Here is a 22,427-nt window from a genome sequence, read left to right as displayed (position 1 = left end):
AGTCAATAAACTCCACAGAGAAGTGGTCAGTTCATCTCCCTGTGGATTGAACTTTTACAGACTCAGCATTTGCATTCTCTCGTGTTTATGGCCCTAATCTTAGGCCTGTGTCAACTTTTGGCTGTGAAATGCTTTAAAATTAACTCAACATACCTTAACCTAAAACAACTATTTCCCTATAATTTTGATCAACAAAATAATCTTGTCTTTTGTACACAAGTACTGAAACATCTATGGAATGTCATATTTTGTCTTGATGACATAATACCAGTGTGTTGGATCTAGTTTCGCAGAGCCAGATTTTTGGCATGAAATGTAGTCCACATAGTGTATTCTTGCCAAAAACCACGCACTTCAGTTTACAGTTTCATCATCCTAAATATACACTTTCCCTTATGCATTCATACACATTTTCATATATATTTTCATAAAATAAGAATATTAAAAAAACAATGTGTGTTTTATAATTGTTTTACATGCAATTTAAGAGCAGGATAGTCTGAAAACACAGGTTTGAAGCTGAGTCTATGATGGATCAGTTAAACAGATCTATGATCACTGTTACACTGGGCATCCTGCTACATTATGAATTATAAATGACAAATCTTAAGTCTTATTTTATGTTCAGAACGGAATTATTATGCAATAATCCTTGAGCTATGGTTATGTTTAGTTTTGTAGTTACCTCTTAAACATTTACTGAAAGAATGCTTTGTCATGTGGAAACAAGCTCGGAGAAAGTTTCCTTCTAAAGCTAAAAATGTCTTGAGGTGGAAAAGTGAATGTCTTAACACTGCCAGAACTCTCAGAGAGACTGTGTTGAATGAAATCACCCAAAATAGATCTGAAACCTAATCTTTATGCAATGAAGGTATTCAAGAGTGCTTTTTTTTCTAAGTAAAGCAATGACATATTATGAATTACATTTTAAGATTTTTACCAAATTAGGCTGGAATCTGCATGCTTTCCTAATTATATTTTTTCCAAAAAAGCTCAACATCATCTCAGCCATAATTTTTAATTTTGACCATATCTGGTAACACGCAGAGAGGACATTTATGTGATTTTAGATTATTAAAAACCTTTGAAACCATCTAGACATAATAAGCAAATTGTCCTTAAGAGAATGTGTTTATGAAGGATATTAACAATGACAGAAAATAGAAGTAAAACGAACCTTAGATTTAATTCATAGTTTACAAAGCCATGAAAATTCTGGCATAATTTACTCACCCTCATGTCCATCCAAACCTGTATTCATTATGCATTTCTGTCTTCTGTGGAGCATAAAAGAAGACATTTAAACAAAGCAGCATGAATAATAAAGGGGACATGAGGGTCCAACTTTACAAGAAACATTTAATATAGGCTAATAGCATCTCTCTCTCTCTCTCTTTATACTTTCAGTTAAATTCAGGTAAACTTTTTATCATTGCCTTAATAGAGAAAAAATGACCAATTAACCTGAATTCATCGTATTTAATCGAGAAAACAGTTTATCGCGCCAGTGGTTTTGTTTCGTGTTACTGTAACTTTGTAACATTGTTGATGATGACGCAGAGCGTCTCTCTCAGCACCTGTCAGTGCGCGCGCGGTCTGCCTCGTCCTGTGACGTGTGTGACAATCTGCGAGCAGTTCTGATGCTGGAGCCCGTCAGAGATCATTCACCAGGACGCAGAGCTCTGCTTCACAAGGTAAGAGCCTGACATTACACATCCGTTCTTAATTTCGATCGACTGTTTAGTTAGTTTACGAGTTTATTGATCCGAATACAATATAGACTGTTATAAGACGCGTCAGTTTTGCGATACGAATAAAACACCTGTAGAACAATAGATCGTCTGCATATTCTTTTTATTCATAAACGTCTTAAAATGCTTTTAGCATATGTGAATTTGGAAATACACTTTCACTTTTACGTAAAAAGTTGATAAATATGTTCGAAATATCGATGTTGTGGCGCTCAGAAAACATAAACATGCAATTTATACAATGAAACCATCTGCAGAAAACATCTAAATAAAATACTAAAATATTGGTATAGTACTTTGGAATACGTTTTTATTATTTATAAAACAATCAGTAAAGACATTTTATTTTAAACATTAATATTTAAAAAAAGTGTCAGTGTGGTATAACCAACATGCAGTAAGCCATTTTCTTGTCATGTGACAAGAAAGTGTTATCAGGTATTGCAAGGAAAATATTTAGTGTTCTTCAGATGACTGTTCAACCAATTATTTTTTTTAAGTGAATCGACTTATAAAATGTTCTCAATTTTAAAAAACAACAACTTGTTTTTCAGTATTATTTACAGATTTGTAAAAAAAATTCAGTATTATGATTTTGCAGCCTTTTGAGGTTTAATAAGAACTGTAATAACATTCATGTTTGTCACATATTGTTCTCAGTCTCTCCCACAAATCGATTTGTTTTATCTTTATGGCTGTTTAGTGGTTCACCAGCAGTTGAGTCAATTCATGAATACTCCTATTAACATTAACACAAACAAATTCCCCTTGTTATTTCTCAATGAATTATGAGACAGTCTGGCTCCAAAGAGACCAACAAGTGTAGCCCACATTATGCAGAGTGAAAAGCCTGCTTGTTGAGCCCATGCAGTGACAGAATGTTCTTACAGAGCAAAATAAAGTGCATACAGAGGGTCCACTTAAATACAGGCAAAAGTGCTGAGAAGGAACAGCCGGTTAAACAAATAATGGGGGCCAAGAGTGTGTAAAAGTATAAATTAATAACGCATGGCTTTATTTTACACATGAATGAAGCACTCAGTATTGCATGGAGGACTGAGTTTGCCATCTCTCGGTTTGGAGCAAGATAAAACCTGAGCTTCAGTTTCGGTTTGCTATTTAGCAGTGGTTAATCAGATCTGTCTGGTAGCTTTTTGGCTGCTGATCTCAAGGTCATGTCACCAGCTTTCTCAAAGATGCGTCCAGTGTTCTGTGATAACCATGGCTGAACTCTTACCTTTTCCTCTCATGGTTGGTAGAACAGATTAAACCAGCCAGTTTTCCAAGTGACCTTTCATTCTTATTCTCCACAGTACTGTGATGTAGAGGAGGGTGGCCTGGGGCGATGCAATTCATTTCACCCCTGGTCTCCTCTAGGTTAATGTGTTGCATCACTCAAAGAGTCTGTTTTATCTCATTAAATGTTCATTTCATGCTTAGACAAGTGTCGTTAATTAGATTTCAGTAAAACTATCGCTGTGTTTTTGTCCAGAGATCAGTTCAGCAGATCAAAATGTTTTTTAATGGTTCTTTGGTGCACTTTAAGTTTAGTAAAGGACATCTTGTTTTGATGAACCATTTTTCATTGTACCAGGATCTCACGTTACTGTATACTGTATTTGTTTTTGGATGCTATAAAAGGTTTGATGAAACTTACAAAGGTTCTTGTATCAAGCTACTATAAAACTCTATCCCTGGTTTCACAGACAGTGAAACAGTCCTAGACTAAAATATAAGTCTGAACTGTTTCAACTTAAAGAAACTTGCACAGACTGATCTTAAAAAATATCTTTCATCTCAAGATGCTTTTTTTTTATAAGGCACATTTATTTATTTATTCATACTTAAATGTCCTAATTGAACTATGGCTTAATCCTGGCTTAGTCTACGCCCTGTCTGTGAATCCAGACCTATTAGTTTTAAGCAGGACCTTAATTTCTAGTGAAGGGTACATTGTCTTTTAAAAGGTTAGTTGACAACAGGCACCCTTTGTTAAGAATGCTTTCAATAGCATATTTCAGTTTTAATATATATTTTAATATGCTTCATTACTTGTAAAAGGGAACACATGCAGACTGTTGCAGTATTTTCACCACTCTTTCTGAATTTATCATTAATCCATTTGGAGATGCAGATAGCAGGTCTAACACTAAGATGTGGGAGAGTATCCAGGTAATGAGGCAGTGTGTGTATTGGTTAAAGAGAGACAGTTGTAGTTTATGCATAAGCACTGAGGAATCTTTGTGTGTGCTAAGGTGGTGCGAGGGTGACGTCAAAACCCTCAGTACTCTAATGAGATGCCGGGCGGGTGGACCAGCATGAACCCACCCCATGTACAAGAAATATTCTCTCAAACTAACACTTTATTTGTAGTGCAGAATATTTAGCTTTCAAATAAAATATAAGTTATACCAAGAGGAACCCAGTTTTTTGCCTTCTATCCTGCTGTCAAGAATTCTACCTGCTGCCTGATCAAAATGACCATCTGCTGTCCATCAGCCATGCCTTACGAGCCCACCTTTTGAGCCGGTATGAGCACCGCTTTTAACACACCCAGATAGTGCTGCCAAGTCAAAGGCTCTTTATCTTTATTATACTGTAGGTGCAAGCAAACAGTTTGATATATGGAAAAAAAAGCCACAACAATTTTCTGACCAGTGTGGTACACAAATTGTGGGAAGGCATAAATGAATGCTGTAGAACAGGCTAGAAAAACTATGTTCACAAATGTAGCAGAAATTGATATAGAAATAAATAAATAAATAACTTCATTGTTTGGCTCCCAATGACATACACTCACTCAAGATGAGGACTGCAATCATATCAGTGGCCTAGACGAGTTGTTTAGTTGGCTGCCATGTCAAGATCACGTGACCAGAAAACTACACCGGTAAATAGGATCTAAAATGGCATTAGTAACCAAAAAAGTTTGCGTGAAACTGCATCATCACCAGTAGGTGCCAGTATAAAGTCCAAGACCACAATGCTTAATGCATCTTTAAAGATGACCTTATAATTAGTATGTTCATCTGTCAATGTACAGAAGAGAACATGCGATAAACTGGATAACTTCTTGCATTATGTACAAAAGATTCTGTCATTTGCCACAAATCACACAAAAAATTTCAGAAAGACTGTGTATTATTCAGAACAGAGAATCTCCTTGTTCATTATGAATGGCTGAACTATTTTCTGACATTTGCATATTTTCTCAAAATAAATTTTCTCAAATAAAGTGAAACATTAGAATATGTTTTAATAGAGATCAAGGAACTCTATATAACCCATCTCTATAACCCAGAATACAATACATATACATATATAATCTCACCATCATGGCATTCAAATTCCACTCATACAAGTTTGTAACAACATGAAGGTGAATAAACAATGAATGATCTTTTTTTTTCAGGTCCATTATTTGTCCGATTCATAGAATGTAAAACAAAAATGCTACAAACCATGTCTATGTGTAGTAATATAAGACAAATATGCTGCATATGGCACCAGTAACAAATGAATTTGACTTAGGAACAGAGTCCGTGAAATGAACTCTATTGGGTGCTTGCAGAGAGCGTAGGTCGAATACACGCCTGACCCCTAGAGAAAACACATGGAAAGATTTTAGATTTTATGACATGGCTCTTTAAGTTTTTGGGAGTGGTTCTGTGAATGCTGAAGACTGCGTAATGGCCCATCCAATTAACCCGTCAATGGGGCCCGTCTTAGGCATGTTAGTGCACTAAATCTCCAGAAGTGTCAGTAGGTCTTTCGGCACTCTTTAGAAATACTTATAGTAAATTTGTCTGGAAAATTAAAAGCACAAGTTGAAGCTGAAAATCCAATCATTGTTGCCTGAAAACATAATCTACACACTATTTCATCACATTCATTGTGGCTCTAAGAATTTAAACTAAACGAAAAAAATTTTTTGCATAAAACTTTCCCCTTAGTAACTTAAACAGGACTTCCTTTGAGCAGAACCTGTGTGGCTGACAGAAAGTGGATATAAATATGATCACCGTAAATGAGAGGCTTTAGGATCCCATTCATACACTGTCATCGGTCTAATGTCTAGTGTAGAGATGCCGTGGCCTTCAAACCAAACACAGTGAATCGTTTGAAGGCCGGAAACAGTCCTCTTACTGATGTTGTGGAGATTAAGAGTTACGGTGTGCTTTGTAGAATCAAACGTAAGTTTAAACATGAGTCATTGACATCACACACTCTTAAAAATTGTCTCGTTAAAAGACAGTAAGTAACTGGCAGCACAGTTGCCAGCAAGTTACTGTTAAATTAACAGTGTCATGCTGTTGTTGAAATTTACAGTTTGTTACTGTTTTTGAAAATACAGCATAAAGCTGTTATTTTATACATTAACAATAAATTACTGTCAAAATCATTAACAGTTAGTTGATGTTTTTTTTTACTTTTAACTGTAAACTACAAATATGTTATTATATTGAGAAATGGACTGAAAAAGAAAAAAAGGTGGAATTGTTTTTCTAGATATTTCTTTGATTTTATTAATTACCCCTTTGAAGTCTTGCTATAAAACCATGTTTTAATACAACATGCAGATATAGCCTTTGAAACATAAAAAATTCAAAACAAAGTGTGACTTCAAATTTGTTTTATTAAAACTTGAAAAAAAGCCACTTTAAATCACAAAATATTCTCAAAATTAGTGGCTGATGCAAGTGGAATGACTAAAACTTAAGCCTCAGAATAACTGAATAAACAAAAAATGTACATAACATTAGAAAAAACTAAATGAGTGACTCAGCGAACTGCTGAGAGAATAAGAATTACTAAATTATTAGTGAATAAGAGTTACTGAATGAAGAAAGAATTCAATGATGAATGAAGTCAAAATGTAGGTATTCAAGAATGAACACCTGAAAAAATTGTGCGACTAAACACACTAAAAGCATGTTTTTATCATGTGTGAAGAGTATGTGTACGGTGTGTGTGTGTGTGTGTGGTATGTCAGTGGATGAGTGAGTTAATTTATATGAAGTCCCACTCAAAGTCCATTAGTTTCTAAAGTGGACTGGAAATCCGAGTGTTGACTGATTTCTTTTTGTGGCCGACCTTCCCTGTCCGCTTTGATAGGACTTGTCCACCCTTGGTGCCTTTTTCAGGATTTATTCCAATGAAGCGCCTGAAAAACAAATGCATGCATTCAGAATTAGTGTGGGTAAAATTTTACATAACGAGAAAGTGAATAGAAATTACCATATGAAGCTAAGCATCTAACCTCTGAATGAATTCCAACGTGGATGCAGCCTCAGCTTGGTACTCCACATTGAAATTGTAGAAAGTCGAAAACACAGCAGCAAGTCCAGACAGAAAACTTGGCTGGATGCCCTCACAGGTTATTTGCCCCTCAAAACTAATCATCCATTTATGAATGCAGCTTCCTGGTTTTTCACCTAAAAAATTCCAAAGAAAAAACAATGTCAGTCATATAACACTAATTTTCTACTGCCAGATTGCAAACAAATGCAAGGGAAACTGAAATGATTTTACCTAGTCACAAAGCCCTGTTCTTTTAACGTAACATATGCATTTCAAAATGCTGATTGTGGACTGGTCTGGACAGACACTGAAGTCAACATGTGCATTATACTGTGTAATGTGAAATAGTTGCTACAATTTTTATGATTTATAAAATGATTTTTATGACTCAATATTTTTGCTCAATACAGTTGAAGGGTTAAAAAAAATAAAATTTAGTAATTATTTAGTCCCCCTCACTTTCAAAGAGTTTTCATTTTCAAAACACAAATGAAACTATTTTTAATATTCTTTCATCATTTCTGTTCATCCATTAAAAGTCCAGTCAAATCCAGGGTAAATGGAAACTCAAACGCGCTAGCCTGACAGACCAGAACAAACCTCACATCAAGCAAGCATGTTTGAGCTTATTTGCTCTATGTATGCTCAATGATGAATGTTTATACACGAATAAACTAATAAAATTCATACATTTACAAAAACTTTTATGAAACTTTTTGAAGCATCAAAGTTTTTTTTTTTTGACTTTCAATTGATTAACAAAAATGCTGAAAGAATTGTATTATATATTCATTTGTTTTCCAAAGATGAATAAAAGTCTTAAGGGCTTGGAATGACATGAGTGTTGGTAAAAGATGGCAGAATATTTATTTTGTGTGACCTGTCCCTTTCAGTGTTGTACAGAAGCATTTACCATGTTTTTTGAAATACAGAAAAACATCTTTAATGGCTTATGTAATAAAATAGACTATACATTCATATAGTTCTACGTATACATTCCAAAGAGTATCAGTCGAGGAGTTGAAGGTAGTTCAAGTGTCCTTTCTACATCAGCTGCAGCGGAAGATGCCTAAGAAACAGTAACAATGATGAGGACACAGAGACAAAATACACTAACAATAATGACTTGTATGCATTTAATTTTTAAATTAGGAAAGATGTCTATTTCAGTTGGTAGGACTATAATACCATGATGGAAAATAAACAACAACAACAAAAATCTTACATTTGCAAAAAGGATCAGTCAGAAGTTCAAAATGAGCATAAAGCCCTTTCTGAGTGAAAAGGTATGGCCACTGCTTTCTTAAATCAGTGATGGTGGGTGATGGTAATATGTTTATTTGCTGCCGCTGGAGGCAAAAGGTTGTTTCGATAAGTTGCTTAACTGCTTTTTCAACCCCATTTATTCCATCTCGACGGTATATCTCCTCCAGCCGCTGACGCTTCTGCTCTACGCTTTCATCTGTCTCCTCTGGTGGGAGATCAGGCTGGAATCTGGTGCAGCCATATGTATCAGTAGGGCCTCTCTTTAGTCCATCACCAGAAAAATGTGTTGGCAAAAGCTGGTGGTGCGGTTCAGATTTTCAATTCAGTTTTTAATTTGAATTAACAGTGAGCTATAACCATTTCCTAGTACCTGACCATTGTCATGGAGATCAGCAAAATTTTGAGGATAATGGCGGATGATATTTCGGCATACTGTGACACATTGTCCACGTGTTGGGTTTAGCTCATATTTCCTCATCTCATGTGCCAAAACTCTGACCATTTGTCGTCGTGTTGCTGGCGAAGGTCTCTTGCCATCAGCCACTGCTGAACGAATGTCCATAGGCATTGCAGTCCAAGGAATCTGAAATGTCTCTGGCCATGCTTTTTTGATTTTCTGAGCTGCTAGATTCTTGATTTGAGAGTCCACTTGATGCACTGAAGCAAGGGAGGACTGAAGGCGAGCTGACTGATGGTGTAGGGGAAGTAAGAATTTGTAGGTCCAAAGTGACCATCTCTGTCTCTAAAATAGGAAAAGCAGAGGCAACTAACATATGAGATTAACCAATTTTAAATTATAATAAAAAAAGAAGAAGAATAAAAAAAACATTGGTAGCCTCAAAGGCCTGTAAATAAATCAAGTGACTGGAAATATATGTATTTTGCAGGTCACATGCTAAATTGAGAACAATGTACATTTACAACTATTTACAACTATCAGTATCCATTAGTACAAAGACAACTGGGAAATATGCAGGAAGTCCTGGAAATAATCAAATATACTTGAAAAACAAGTAAGAAATATGTTTCCTATACTTAGAAGTTTTAAATGAGTAGTTCACTTTCAGAACAAATATTTACAGATAATGTACTTACCCTGTTGTCATCCAAAATTTTCATGCCTTTCTTTCTTAAGTCATAAAGAAATGATGGTTTTTTTTGATGAAAAATATTTAAGGAATTATCTCCATATAGTGGACTTCAATGGTGCTCGCGAGTTTGAACGTATAAAATGCAGTTTCAATAGAGCTTCAAAGGGCTCTAAACGATTCCAGCCGAGGATTGAGGGTCTTATATAGTGAAATGATCTGTCATTTTCTAAAATAAAATCTGCAAAGATGTAGAACTATTTTGAAGTGGTAGGAGAAAATGAGATGGGAGTTCTTCGACATACCCTATCTGTATTGACTGGGATAACACAAAACACGCATACGCATGGCAGAGCTGCATTTGAGGTTAAAAAGTAATTTTTTTTTTAAATAACCCATCGTTTTGCTAGATAAGACCCTTATTCCTCGGCTGGGATCGTTTAGAGCCCTTTGAAGCTGCATTGAAACTGCATTTTATACGTTAAAATTGGCGAGCACCATTGAAGTCCACTATATGGAGATAATTCCTGAAATGTTTTCCTCTAAAAACATAATTTCTTTGCAACTGAAGAAAGAAAGGCATGAACATCTTGGAAGACAACAGAATAAGTACATTATCTGTAAATATTTGTTCTGAAAGTGAACTACTCCGTTAAAAAAGGCCAGTCATAGCTACTGCTTAAGAATTAACTCTATATTGCAAAACTGTAAGATTTAAATCCTTATTACCTTTTTTAAATGCTTCCAGAAGCTTCCGTAATTGAATGGCCGGCAGTAGGTCAGCAATATCTTCTTGATTCACATATTTCAGGTCTTGTGTAGATTCCAGACCAGAGCTTAATAGCTTGTCTATCAATGCCTGTAGAGTGTCTTTGGAAATTGTTGGCAAAGTTCTGAGGATGATACCTCTCAGATCTTCATTCACAATGCTCATTGCACTACAAAGAGGGAAAAGAATGGTGAAGAACAATAAGTGCCATGTCATGAATTGTATACTGAGGTAGAGGGTAATAATCCAGTAGGTCCTCCTGGTTCACACAGTAGTAACAGCTCTTGATTGGTGTGATGCAGTGAACACCTACATCATGTAGACACAAAGCCTTATACCTTTCAGCGATGAAGTAGACTGCAGAGTTTTTATGATTGAGTATCATAATAATCTTACCAACTTCAAGCCCATCCTCATCGTTACTGATAACAACAAACTTGTTTTTTTTTGTATTTGATTCCTTTTACAGTTACTTCATGACCAGTCAAAGTATTTTCAGGGCCAAAATCATGATTTGCTACTGATTCCCTGATGCTATCACTTTAGTCAAATGGAAAAAACTCAGTTGCCTTTTCTATTACAATTGATGGTGGGAAGAGATTGCCCAGCAAGATATGCTTGTAAAAGCTGGTGTCTTTCTGCAAGGCTTGAGCACACATTTTTAAAGTTACGCAGTTTTCTTGTGCACTGTTTAAAATATGTGTGCTTGCTTTCGAACCTCATAGTCCACAAACGAATAAGTGGACCAAACTGAATGATGAGCTCTGGATAATGGCTCATGTAATGATGCTTAGGTTTAAGCCGATGATAGGGAAAGGCTTGTTTTCTGGAATGCAAATATTCTTCAATAAGGACCCTTAAATAGGTAAGCAGAAATTGCTGGTGCACAAATCAATGCCACAATTTCTCTTAGTTGTAACACCAGTTGCCATATCTCATTGTCAGCAGGAGATGTAATCTTCTCTCCAATCAACAGTGGTAACAGTCTTAGTAAGCACCAGTTCTGCATAGCATGGCCACTCAGTCTATCAGTCTATTTCTGGCCTCACCTCACAAGGTTTGTCATTTGCATCATTACCTAAATATGGTGGATACACAATGCAAGATCAGAGGCAACAACACCTTCAAACAAATCATGCCCAAGACACGGAGACAACCCAGGTTTATATACATGAAACATAGAAAGGCTGTTGAATAAGGAGTCAAATTTAATACCTCCACTATGAACAGAATGCTCCTCAAGGTTCTGAACATGCTCTTGGTATGACTCTGGTGTCCGAGTGTTAGCTTTGGACAAAGGATCTGTGTGAAACACATCTTTGTCAATTTCACAATATCGACAGAAGTACCTACTGCCACTGAAATTTTCAAGAAAAACTCAGATGTTGTGTGAACTCAGGTTGCCTCCACAAATGGCTCGCAAGATCCCTTTGCATACTTGTCCATCAGGTAGCATTATGCCATTAGTCTCAAGGTCTTGAAGGTCTTTCATCAAGCATCCCATGACCAGTTCCTGACCTAAATACTTGAAATCCTGTTCTTTACAAAGAAAAACCAGTTGCATCTGGTCAATACTTGACCGGTTGTGTGACAATAGGTCTGCAAGTGTGAGATACATAGCTAGTATTTTGTGTTTTTTCTTTCCTGACCCCAGGGGATTAACAACTTCAAATGAATCTTGATAAAGTATCAAGCCTAAAGATGATTTTTCTGTCTGGGCCAAGTTTTTAGTGGTGTTTTCACCATCCCACACATCTTCAAAAATATCCTTCAACTGGATACGGCTTTGTACTTCTCTGTACTGCTTCCACACAGTCTCACAATGAAAAAGGGCTTCAATCGTGTGTTTTACAGGGACATACTGTAAAAAACACTCTTTGCCAGTGAAAAAATGCTTCTGATTGGTAGCACTTATACGACAAGTGGCTAGCTCAGGGGTGCTGACCCACCAAAGACTGTCCGATTAGAGACCAAACGAAGATGTACTTTTCTGGGAATAACCCATTTATTGTCACCACTCAACAGACTGGGTTGTATGGTTGTGTTTGTGTGGTTTTCTATAAAATAAACAGTAAAATAAACATGAATATACATAATAATAACAATGATAAATTACAACAATTAACCGAGCAAATGTAGTATGGTATTTTAACATCAATAATTAAACATGCACATTATTATAAAAAACAAACTGAAAGAAAATGTAAGATAGGCTGTATCTCCTATATTATATTCGACACAGATGTAATCTGACACCTTGTTATGCTGTGATGATGGTATAGCGCTGCTTTGACTTGATTATGAGTGCGCATGCGCGTGGCGAATTTTCCACAACAGTTCTCCCATTAAATATAGAAAATATACAGCAAACTCTGCTTTAAACAATAACATAACATGTAATAATAAAAAAAGTATAACTCTAGTCCGGATAATAATAAAGTTATGTATACAAACATACGAGCTAAAGTGGCATGAATACACGAGGGGGAACACACACACACATCTAGGATATAACGTTACATCTCGGGCACAATAACTTGTTTCCAAGCATAAATGCAGTACTCATCCAGTGTATAATCAAGGATTACAAACTTACTTTTGCATTCACGCACAACACTTCGTCCGAAATGCGGTATGTAAACAGTTTATACCGATGTGCACTTCAGCGTCAATCTCCGAGTCCCGCTGTATTGTAATACTGTCTCTGTGAGGGCGGGGGAGGTCACATGCTCAAGGTTTCTGGACGCTGATTGGCTCAGGTAAGGTGCCGTGTGTGCCTCAAATACAGAGGGAGAAATTATAAAGAGAGGTTAGGTTTGACGGCAAACTATAGCCTTTTTTACAGCCAGCTTCGTTATGTCCTAGACAAATGGGCATAGGTTCAACATAACTAAAACTGTTCTTGAACACTGTTTTCCTGCGCTGGTCTGTTTTTAGTGTGTGGCTATTACATGCTCTTAAGGGATCATCTGCTTTCAGACTGTCCATGACATCATTAATGGAAGCCTCTGGAACTCCAAGTGCAACCAATTTCTCATTTAGTTTGAAAAGTAGATGTGACTGGTTGACATCATAAACTGACGGCATGTCTTCAATGATAGTTTGAACAACTGAAGATGGAATTTCAGATAAAAGAGAGCAAGATTCTTCAAAAATAATGTCTCATATTCAATATTTTCTGGACTAACCTCCAAATTCTCACTATTTCCAACTACACCAGTATGTTCTCCCATTTTCATATCACTGTCAATATCTTGAAAGCTTCCAGCTTCAGTCACAAGTGATGTGGCAACAATGGATTCATTTAGGTTTACCTCTGTTGAATTTTTATGTTTCCTTGATATGTGAGAGGTAAAGGTGGATATCACTGAAAATGATTGATCACACTGCTTAAAGGGGCATGTCACTCTTCGTCCCTCTTTAATGTGGACTTTAAGATGGGAATAAATCTGAGTTAGTGTATCACATGTGACACTACACAAGTCAACATGGCATGCAAGGTCTACTGCTGGGTACAAATGTGATCTAGGCACCACCACACACTCATTGTGTTGTCTGTAAAGATGTGATTTTAAAGCTGCTAATTTTGGAAAGTTCCTGTCACAGTTCTTGATGCAACAATGAAGAAACAAGTTAGGGATATTGCTGTGAATCCTCATGTGCTTCACATAGACCACTGGAGTACTGCATTGCTGCCCACATAACTGACACGCAAACATGCTGAAAAGTCAAAATGGACAGTCTTTGGGCACGAAAAAACGTAACTCAAAAAATCTCAACAACAACAAAAGAAAATCTCCACCAAAATAAAACTGCCAATGGCCTACTGTACTGGGTAAAGTAACATTGAAATACAAACCAACAACGCAAAAAGAATTAACATGAATTATTCTTACTGATTATTATATCGCGTAACTTATTGTAGCCAACTTGGATTGAAGCAATCCAAAATACAGCCAACATTAAAGAAAAAAAACGACAACACTATTAAAGAAAAACTTCCCTCGGAATACAGTTATGTACAAATTAGAACAATCTTACCCAAATTTGCAAGCACAATGTTACTGAAATCAACGTTTTGTCTAATATACACTATTAGGCATTAAATGAAAAGATAGCAAGCTAAAATTAGAAAACGAGGTGACGATAATTTCAGCGTGTTACAGATACATCAATATTACTTCGTTGCTATTGTGTTAAAGGCTTACTTTGCAGAAGAGTTTATATCATGTTTGAATAAACTCACCTTGTAATTGGGGAATATCTGAATCAATCCAGCTCCAATCTATGATGCCGTTGGCATGTTGACGGTTTTAGCACTGAAATGGACATATAAAACAGTTACAGCCTCAGCATCCACTATTATCACAGTTCAATAGTTCACGCTTACATATAATTAGCTGAGGTATGGAATGCGTATTTGGCGTGCTGTCCGGGGAAGGGCTCCGAGCTCGGGAATGGCCCGAACCTAGAGTACCCCCCCTTCCCCGTCTATTTATAAAGTGAACTTGAAGTGAGGAGATGGGGTGGAGGAGGGATGCTGATAAACCGTCAATGGATAGAGGTAAGTCAGCGATATTTATACTATGGGATTGATTACTTGATTATGGTCCACCTGTGTTGATTAGGCTAAGTATCTGACGCGCTCCTCCCGAATCTTATTAATAAAATTACATTTATTTGCTCAGCTATTTGCAATTGCAAACGTGTATTTTGTGTGAAAGGAGCAAGGCAAAGGTGAAAATCCACATGTGCTCGCTGCAGCTTTCTGTTCCCAAAATACTGTTAAGTACTGTTTTCTTTCCTTCGTGCAATAAATACGGTAAAATAACGTTAAATCTACGTCATTTCACTGAACGTAAACAAACAGGTAAGCACTGCTTTTTAACATAACAGGTTTATACTGTTAAAATTTTGACGTAAATTAACAGCAATTTTTAAGAGTGCAGGTTTACACTGCATCTATTTGTGTTGAACTGTTTTTGCATTCACCTGAAAATCACCACTGCCATCTACACAGGTCTACTGTGGGCTCAGTAGGTTACCGCCTTAAGCCGTTCAATTATGTCTGCATTTCCCGACAAGAATAATCAACCTATTTAAGAGGCAAATTAGAGACAAATCCTCATCTAACGTGCATACTGTACATTCATCTCACAATGAAATTAGAGCATACTCTCGGATACTGCTATCAGGTTTTCTTCTTTAAAAGACATCTCTGTTCTGTAACTATAGATTAGACCTTAATTAAAATGGCCAAATATTGACAGATTAATTTGTCTGGCTGATATATATTGGTTCATAAATTCTAAAAATGCTGTTTTTTTATTATGACCAAATGGTATTATATTTAGCATTTGTTGAAATCAAGTTGACTTGCGTAATGCATGATCACTGAAATCTATATATGTGTTTGGCACTTGGCGAATGAATGAGAGAGAAACACAAACACTGTCACATCTGGAAATCTACTTCCAATCAAGGAAAGGAATAGCCCTCAACATATTGCAGACTGATTGGCAATGAGTACTCAAATCAACCACTTAAGGGATTATGTTTTGGAACATTAGGGAATAGGGTCAAAGGGAAATTAGGTAAATGAGGATTGGAAAGTCTGCAGAACTGCTGGGACAATCTGTGCTCAAGTTAAACAAGCATGTCCCATGTTCAAATTGTTGACAAGTTATTTTTTTCCTTCACAAATTATGCCATGCTTATCAGGGTTCAGGGTTGCCAACTCTCATGCATCTGGCATGACACTCACGCTTGGACTTTAGCGTGAGATTGATGCTGAAAGTGTGAGTGTCACGCCAGATGCGTGAGAGTTGGCAACCCTGTGCTTATCCACTCATATTGCACTGCACTTAGAGTCTGCAAGTGTCCTGCAAGTAGTCAAGCAACTATTATACTGCTTAAAGACCTCGAACTTGACTACTCAAAAAGTGGCATTGTTAAGCATCGGCAGCTTTATTTGATGTTTATCACAAAGATCAGGATTTAATGTCAAGGTGGTAACAGCAACCTGGCTAAAATGTCCAAAAACAAGAATAGTACAAGGTTAAGAACATCAGAGTATTGAGTCACTGTTTACACTGAATTGTCTTTAAGCAAATTCAACAATCAAATTTGTAACCGTTTCCTGGCAGCAAGAGATGTGAACAACGGGATACTTTTCACCCCAGTTGGAGAGTCGGAGCCTCTTCCCAGAAGATAAGTTCTCAAATATAAGTTGTGCAAGACTAAGATTCTTGTGATGCTTTTGTAAATTAGCTGGTGGTCTGGCACCATTTCTAAACCATTGCTGTTTTCTGATCAACTGCAGTGTTTAGAAAATTTTTCCACATTGAAACTAAAGGCATAGATTGTTTTCCCTGCACTTGACCTCACTGTACACAATAAACTGTCACAAAGGAATGTGACTGGAAACAGTGCTCTCTGTCAACAGCACAGTTAGTGTGGCTAAGAGTTAACGATCTGTGTTTGGTTAACTCTCAGCCGGCAAAACAAAGCATGTTTGACAGTCATTGCACTAAAAAGGCCTTAGGGTCATTTGGGTGGGAACAAATTCTTTTAGCTGTAACACTTGTGCCATAAAGTGGCCTCATAGAGCAATTTAGCATAGCAGAACCATTCAGCATCATCCAATTCCTGGATATATTTTGGTTTGTATTTTGTCCATTTCACAACAGAGGACATGTTTTCCTTATCCTGTAGGATATGATTTTACTTTGTCACAGTTGAGTAAGCTCACTGTAGTGTGGTAACATATCTATCACAGGAGAGGGCACTGCATCTGCAAGTCCTCACTGTTATCAGTGGTGGCTTCCTGGTATGCGTAATGACTGTTTGCAGGCTGGGTCTGGGGGGGCTGGCAACTCTGCAGAGCAGTTCTGCTGACTGCAGTAGAGAGGGACTACCTCAGTGCGTCAGCACTCTGAAATGAATGAAGAAAAAAACGAATCAGTCAGATTGACTGCAGAGACAGAGAGGGAGAGAAGACTCTACACACTTTCTAATCTTGATATTTTGTGTAGCTGTCCTCACATGCACTAGTGGCCGGGAGCACATGCTCTGTAAGATGGTAAGTCTTTTCTGAGCTTGGAGTCTGTAGGGAGGCAATCTGTGCTTTAGAATTGTGCCAGCAAAGTTTTGTGCTAGTTTGTGCCATAGCGAGCATCTCGACTGCACTTTTCTCACAGTTCAGTGCCTTTTAAGGTGAAGGGTAAAGGAAGCCCTGCAGCATTGGTGTTAATTGGGATTTATGCATGTGTGAAAAGTTTAACAGTCCTATTTATTTATTTATGTACCTTGCATGAGTATCTTTCTGGGATATGTGGTGAAAAGGACACAGTGTGCAATGATGTCTGTGTGACAGTACTACACAGGGGAGTTACTGCAGATGGAAATGTGCAGGGGATCTGGTGCAAGTCACACAAAACCAAACTCTCTCACAAACTCCACAGAAAATGACTTGAGATTGTTTTAGTAAAGCCTAATAATATAACTCTAAAGAATGTCTCCTTCTTGGATTGGAAGTACAGTAGATAAATGGTTTTGTTAAATGCATATTGTCTGACTGTGTCCCTTATTTTGTGTTCTCATGTAGTGAAGTACTCCCCAACCCCCCCACCGGTGCTATAAATCAAGATGACCTTCCTTCTTTTCATCCTCTTGGCCCTCTCCAAGAGCCGAGCTGACAGTTTTGAAGAGGCATACAGTGACCTGGAACACTACAGGACTATATACATCTCAGGTAAGAAATGGGAAAAGATGTGATTGTGAATGAGAGGAAATTGTAGAAAGAGGGTGAAGAGGATAAAGAGAAAGTAAGACAGAGAGGTGTGGGGGGGGGGGGGGGGGTTGTACTGTCCATCCCCTAAATGGTGCTTCCCCCTCCAGCATTTCTTAACAGGGACACTTACCATAATTATCTCACTGGGTGTTGGCTTAAGTGATTTTGAAACCCTCTGGTTCCCATCACAGAATGCAAAGTGGCTGTTATTACTTACTACAAGTGTTAAATATTGGATAAGCTATTGGGGTCCAGTATTTTTTCATGCTGATATCTGATTATAGTAGTAATATCAACATCTTTTGTTGATCCTGGATCAATATTTTTGTCCAAAAATATAGACTTAACCCAATGCCTACCCTTAAACCTAACCCTACCCATAATTTATTCATAAAATCAGTGGGAAATGATTAACAAGGGTGTAGAAGCACCTAACCCTAACCGAAAGCCTAAAACAGATATTTCCTGAAAAGATATATCTAAATTCTGATTGGTTGATTGGAATGTTGTTCCAGGATCAACAAGGATGTTGATCCAGGAACATGTACTTGGTGAAATCACGCTCGCCCTAGTAAATTCAAATTTTGGTTGAAGTTTTGACAAAGAAAGTTCCTTAATTCCTGTAGCGTACTGTAGGTTGAATTTAACTAGAGTTTAGATGCAGCGTGTCTTTGTTGACGGATAACTTTCCGATTTTCAACAGATCCACAGATCCAACAGCGTGTTGCTGAGAATTTGACAATCCCAAGTCTTAACTCAGATTTTTTGACTTTTGAGATTTTGTCATCCTTCAGCCTTGTAATGTGAGGAAGTGTTTTATTTAGAAATAAAAATTCCTCTAACATCTAACTATGCCAGCAGCTATCACTCTGCAGCCCTCACCTGGATGCCCACTGAAGCTAAGCAGAGTTGAGTGTGGTCAGTACCTAGATGGGAGAGCTCCTGGGAAAACTAGGTTGTTGCTGAAAGGCGTGCTTGAGAGGCCAGAAGGGGGTGCTCACCCTGTGGTCTGTGTGGGTCCTAGTGCCCCAGTATAGTGACTGGGACACTGCCTTCATTGGAAGAGCATCAGACATTCTTTTGTTTCTTTCATAAACATGCAGGGGAGTTTCCACTTCTCTGAAATCTAACAAACATGATGATTTATGTGTTGCATAACCACAACAGCCTGTAGCAATAGACATGGATGAATTCAAGCTATCATCTTTGTGAAACGCCTCAAGTTATTAACACTAAACAATGCAACAGGCCTTGGAGATAAAAAAAACTGATCAAAGGCTATTAACTCAAATTACATCTTTGACTGAAAATCTGAATATATTTTTCTCTGACTTTTAGAAAATGGCCCCAGACTCTCAGTTGACACAGCACAACCCAAAGTAATCTCTCAACGTGGAGGCAACGCCACACTGCAGTGCAAGTTCAATCGGGATCCCTCATCTCCCCCAAATCCCAAAATGAGGATTAAATGGACTAAACTGACTTCAGACTATCTGAAGGAAATTGATGTGTTTGTAGCTATGGGCTTCCACAAAAAGAGCTATGGTCGATTCCATGGCCGTGTACACCTGCAGGCTGCCAGCAAGAATGATGCCTCATTAGTTATCACTGACATCACTCTGGAGGATTATGGGAAATACAAGTGTGAAGTTATCAATGGCTTGGAGGATGATACTGCAGTTGTATCCCTTGACCTGGAAGGTAAAACATAGATTTATGTTGCTAACATATCTTGCTGGACTTTTTTCCTGTTACCTCTAGCAACATTTAGCCATGCACCACCACAACGTCTCACAGGTTGTTTTAATTTTATGAAAATTTAGATGCTGGTGTGGTAGTGTCTCATGTTTTAAAACTAGATTGACTAGCAAGATTTCATGTTTCAAAAAGTTTAATCAGCAAAGTTGTAATGGTGAACAACATGACTAGGAACATCAACCAGGTAGGCCAGCACCCAAAAATAATCTTTACGAAAACCATGTCTTTGACAGTTGTCATTTGGTTATATGAATATTTTGTTTACATATTCTTAAAACATAACTTCTCAAGTTTTTAAGATACTCTACAAAATGGCCACATGGATAAAACACATTTCTACAGCAACACTACCATTGTAAGACTGAGACTTTCCAGAATATCACACATAACTCTATACAGAGTTCATGCATCCTTGGCTGTTCCTCAAGGCAATTAGCTATGAGATAGCATTGTGCTGATTCTCTTCACACTGTGTGCAATGTAAACACTATTCAATAGTCTTAATAATGCAGAGTAGAACAGTTTATAAATCTAGACCATCAGCAAGATCCTGACGTAAAAGCTATCATGACCAAATAATGGGACTTTTATTTGGTCATTGCTGTCTGCATTCTTGGCATCATTTCAGTTGCATGCAATAAATCAAAATTCAAAATTCATTTAATTCACTTTAGATGAAGCATTGGAGAAATCAATCTGGAATTTAATTATTGCCAGATTACACAGATTATTATCTTATCAGAGAGCATTTTAAGGATTTCTATTATGCAAAAATGCAATATCATAATTTTTTTGGCTCTTCGGATTCCTACAGGCATTGTGTTCCCATATTTTCCTCGACTGGGACGTTACAACCTGAACTTCGCTGATGCTGAGAAAGCTTGCCGAGACCAGGATGCCACTGTGGCATCTTTCGATCAGCTGTATGATGCATGGAGAGACGGGTTGGATTGGTGCAATGCAGGTTGGCTCAGTGACGGATCGGTGCAATACCCCATCACCAAACCAAGAGAGCCATGTGGAGGCAAAAACACCATTCCTGGTGTGAGGAATTATGGGATGCGTGACAAGCAAAAGGAAAGATATGATGTCTTCTGTTTTACCTCTAACTATAAAGGTTTGTCCTCCCCACTATGTGATAAAAGGCATTTGAAATAGGCTAGCTTCTCCAAAAAAGTAAAGCAATTGATGTGATACATAATGTATGAAAAGAAAAAACAAACTGAGTTCAGCCATGCAAAGAATCTCCTTGTTTAATATTCTTAATGCATATTATTTGAAAGTAAACGCCTGTCCTCTTTCTCTTCTCCAGGACGTTTCTATTATCTGATACACCCTTTCAAACTTTCGTATGATGAGGCAGTGCGGGCATGTCAAAAGGACGGTGCTCAGATCGCCAAAGTTGGGCAGATGTACGCAGCATGGAAGCTGCTGGGCTACGACCGCTGTGATGCAGGCTGGCTGGCGGACGGCAGCGTACGTTACCCGATCTCAAGACCACGCAGACGCTGCAGTCCCACGGAGGCTGCCGTCCGCTTCTCTGGTTTTCCAGACAAGAAGCACAAACTCTATGGCGTCTACTGCTACAAGAGTGACAACTGAGCGTACCAACTGTATATCTCAAGAACTAAGTGTGATAATGTAAGGCGTTAGAGTGCATTAAAACTGTGACAAAGTCTCTAGATACTGTAATACAAAATGATTTAAATATAAAATAAGTGATTGGTGTTTGTTTGAAGCAAAGATTCTGTAGAATTAGGCACCTCAGGCACCCTCTTCTCTCAAAATCAGGACTTTGCTACAAGACGTCAACAGGACAGGAAAAGTATTCATTCGGTGCCGCAGAAATTATAGCAACTGGTTCCAGGTCTGAATGATCTTATACAGTACAGCAGTGCTGAAGGAAGAGTTATTTGGTGAGACTGCAGAAGAAATTTACACTGTACTCTTCCATTTAGCATGCAGTAGCTTGAGGGATGTTCTAGAACAGAATGATAGCAAAGCTTACATAGTTTGAACTGATACCTTTGGGCACTTAGTTTATCATTCAAGAACATCATATTCCATATAAATAGCATGTTAGAAATATATTTTCTGTTAATAGGAAAACAAATTAGACGAAAGTCCTAAATACCATACAGTACAGCCATGGCATAATGAACCATTTTTTCTTTTGCCATCCTTACAGGGTGCTATATTGTATTATTTTCTAAAAGTATACCTTTTTAAATTTAGTTTTAGGTGTGGACCAAACCATGTTGAGTCATAAGTCGCATTGTTTTGTGATTTTTTTAAACTATTGAAATATACAAGTAGAGCGTTTATAAATGTATTTTAATTATATTTTTCTTGAAACTATGTGTTTATACAATTTCTCCCCTAAAACGCAATGTAAGAAATTCAGAGCTCCAATGTATTGACCTCGTCACTGTCAAATGTTATTTGTGTTCAGGAAGATGAAGAGATCTGTGGTTCACACCACAGACATTATAACAAAACCATTGTTTTTCCAAAAGTAAATCTTGGTTTGTTTTCTAGAACTAGTTATTTAGTATTTCTGATCGATTCATGAAACCATAGAAAACCTATCCTCAATCATAGCCCGTGGCAATGTTGCCAAATGGTAATACAAAAATGTTAATAAAAATTTGTTTACTAGAGGAAGTTGTGTAAAAGCAAGCACACAGCCCATTTTCTAGCAC

The 22,427-nt window shown here is 37.4% G+C and overlaps 1 protein-coding gene across 2 annotated transcripts; it reads left to right on the top strand.

Moving 5' to 3' along the window:
- The first annotated feature begins 1,580 nt into the window (after window positions 1-1,580).
- On the top strand, window positions 1,581-22,265 carry hapln1b (hyaluronan and proteoglycan link protein 1b). Of its 2 annotated transcripts, none has more exons than XM_059544909.1 (5): window positions 1,581-1,694; window positions 17,782-17,928; window positions 19,306-19,668; window positions 20,540-20,842; window positions 21,038-22,265. In XM_059544909.1, exons 2-5 carry the CDS (start codon window positions 17,823-17,825, stop codon window positions 21,325-21,327), a joined length of 1,062 nt encoding a protein of 353 aa, XP_059400892.1. In that variant the 5' UTR covers window positions 1,581-1,694; window positions 17,782-17,822; the 3' UTR covers window positions 21,328-22,265. The 2 variants fall into 2 exon arrangements, with proteins under 2 accessions (XP_059400892.1, XP_059400891.1); XM_059544908.1 differs by lacking the exon at window positions 1,581-1,694 and adding an exon at window positions 16,252-17,256.
- Window positions 22,266-22,427: the final 162 nt, after the last annotated feature.

The sequence above is a fragment of the Carassius carassius genome, chromosome 49 (assembly GCF_963082965.1).
Source record: "Carassius carassius chromosome 49, fCarCar2.1, whole genome shotgun sequence".
In the NCBI taxonomy this organism is placed as follows: domain Eukaryota; kingdom Metazoa; phylum Chordata; class Actinopteri; order Cypriniformes; family Cyprinidae; genus Carassius; species Carassius carassius.
This window is presented reverse-complemented; position numbering and strand designations above follow the sequence as displayed.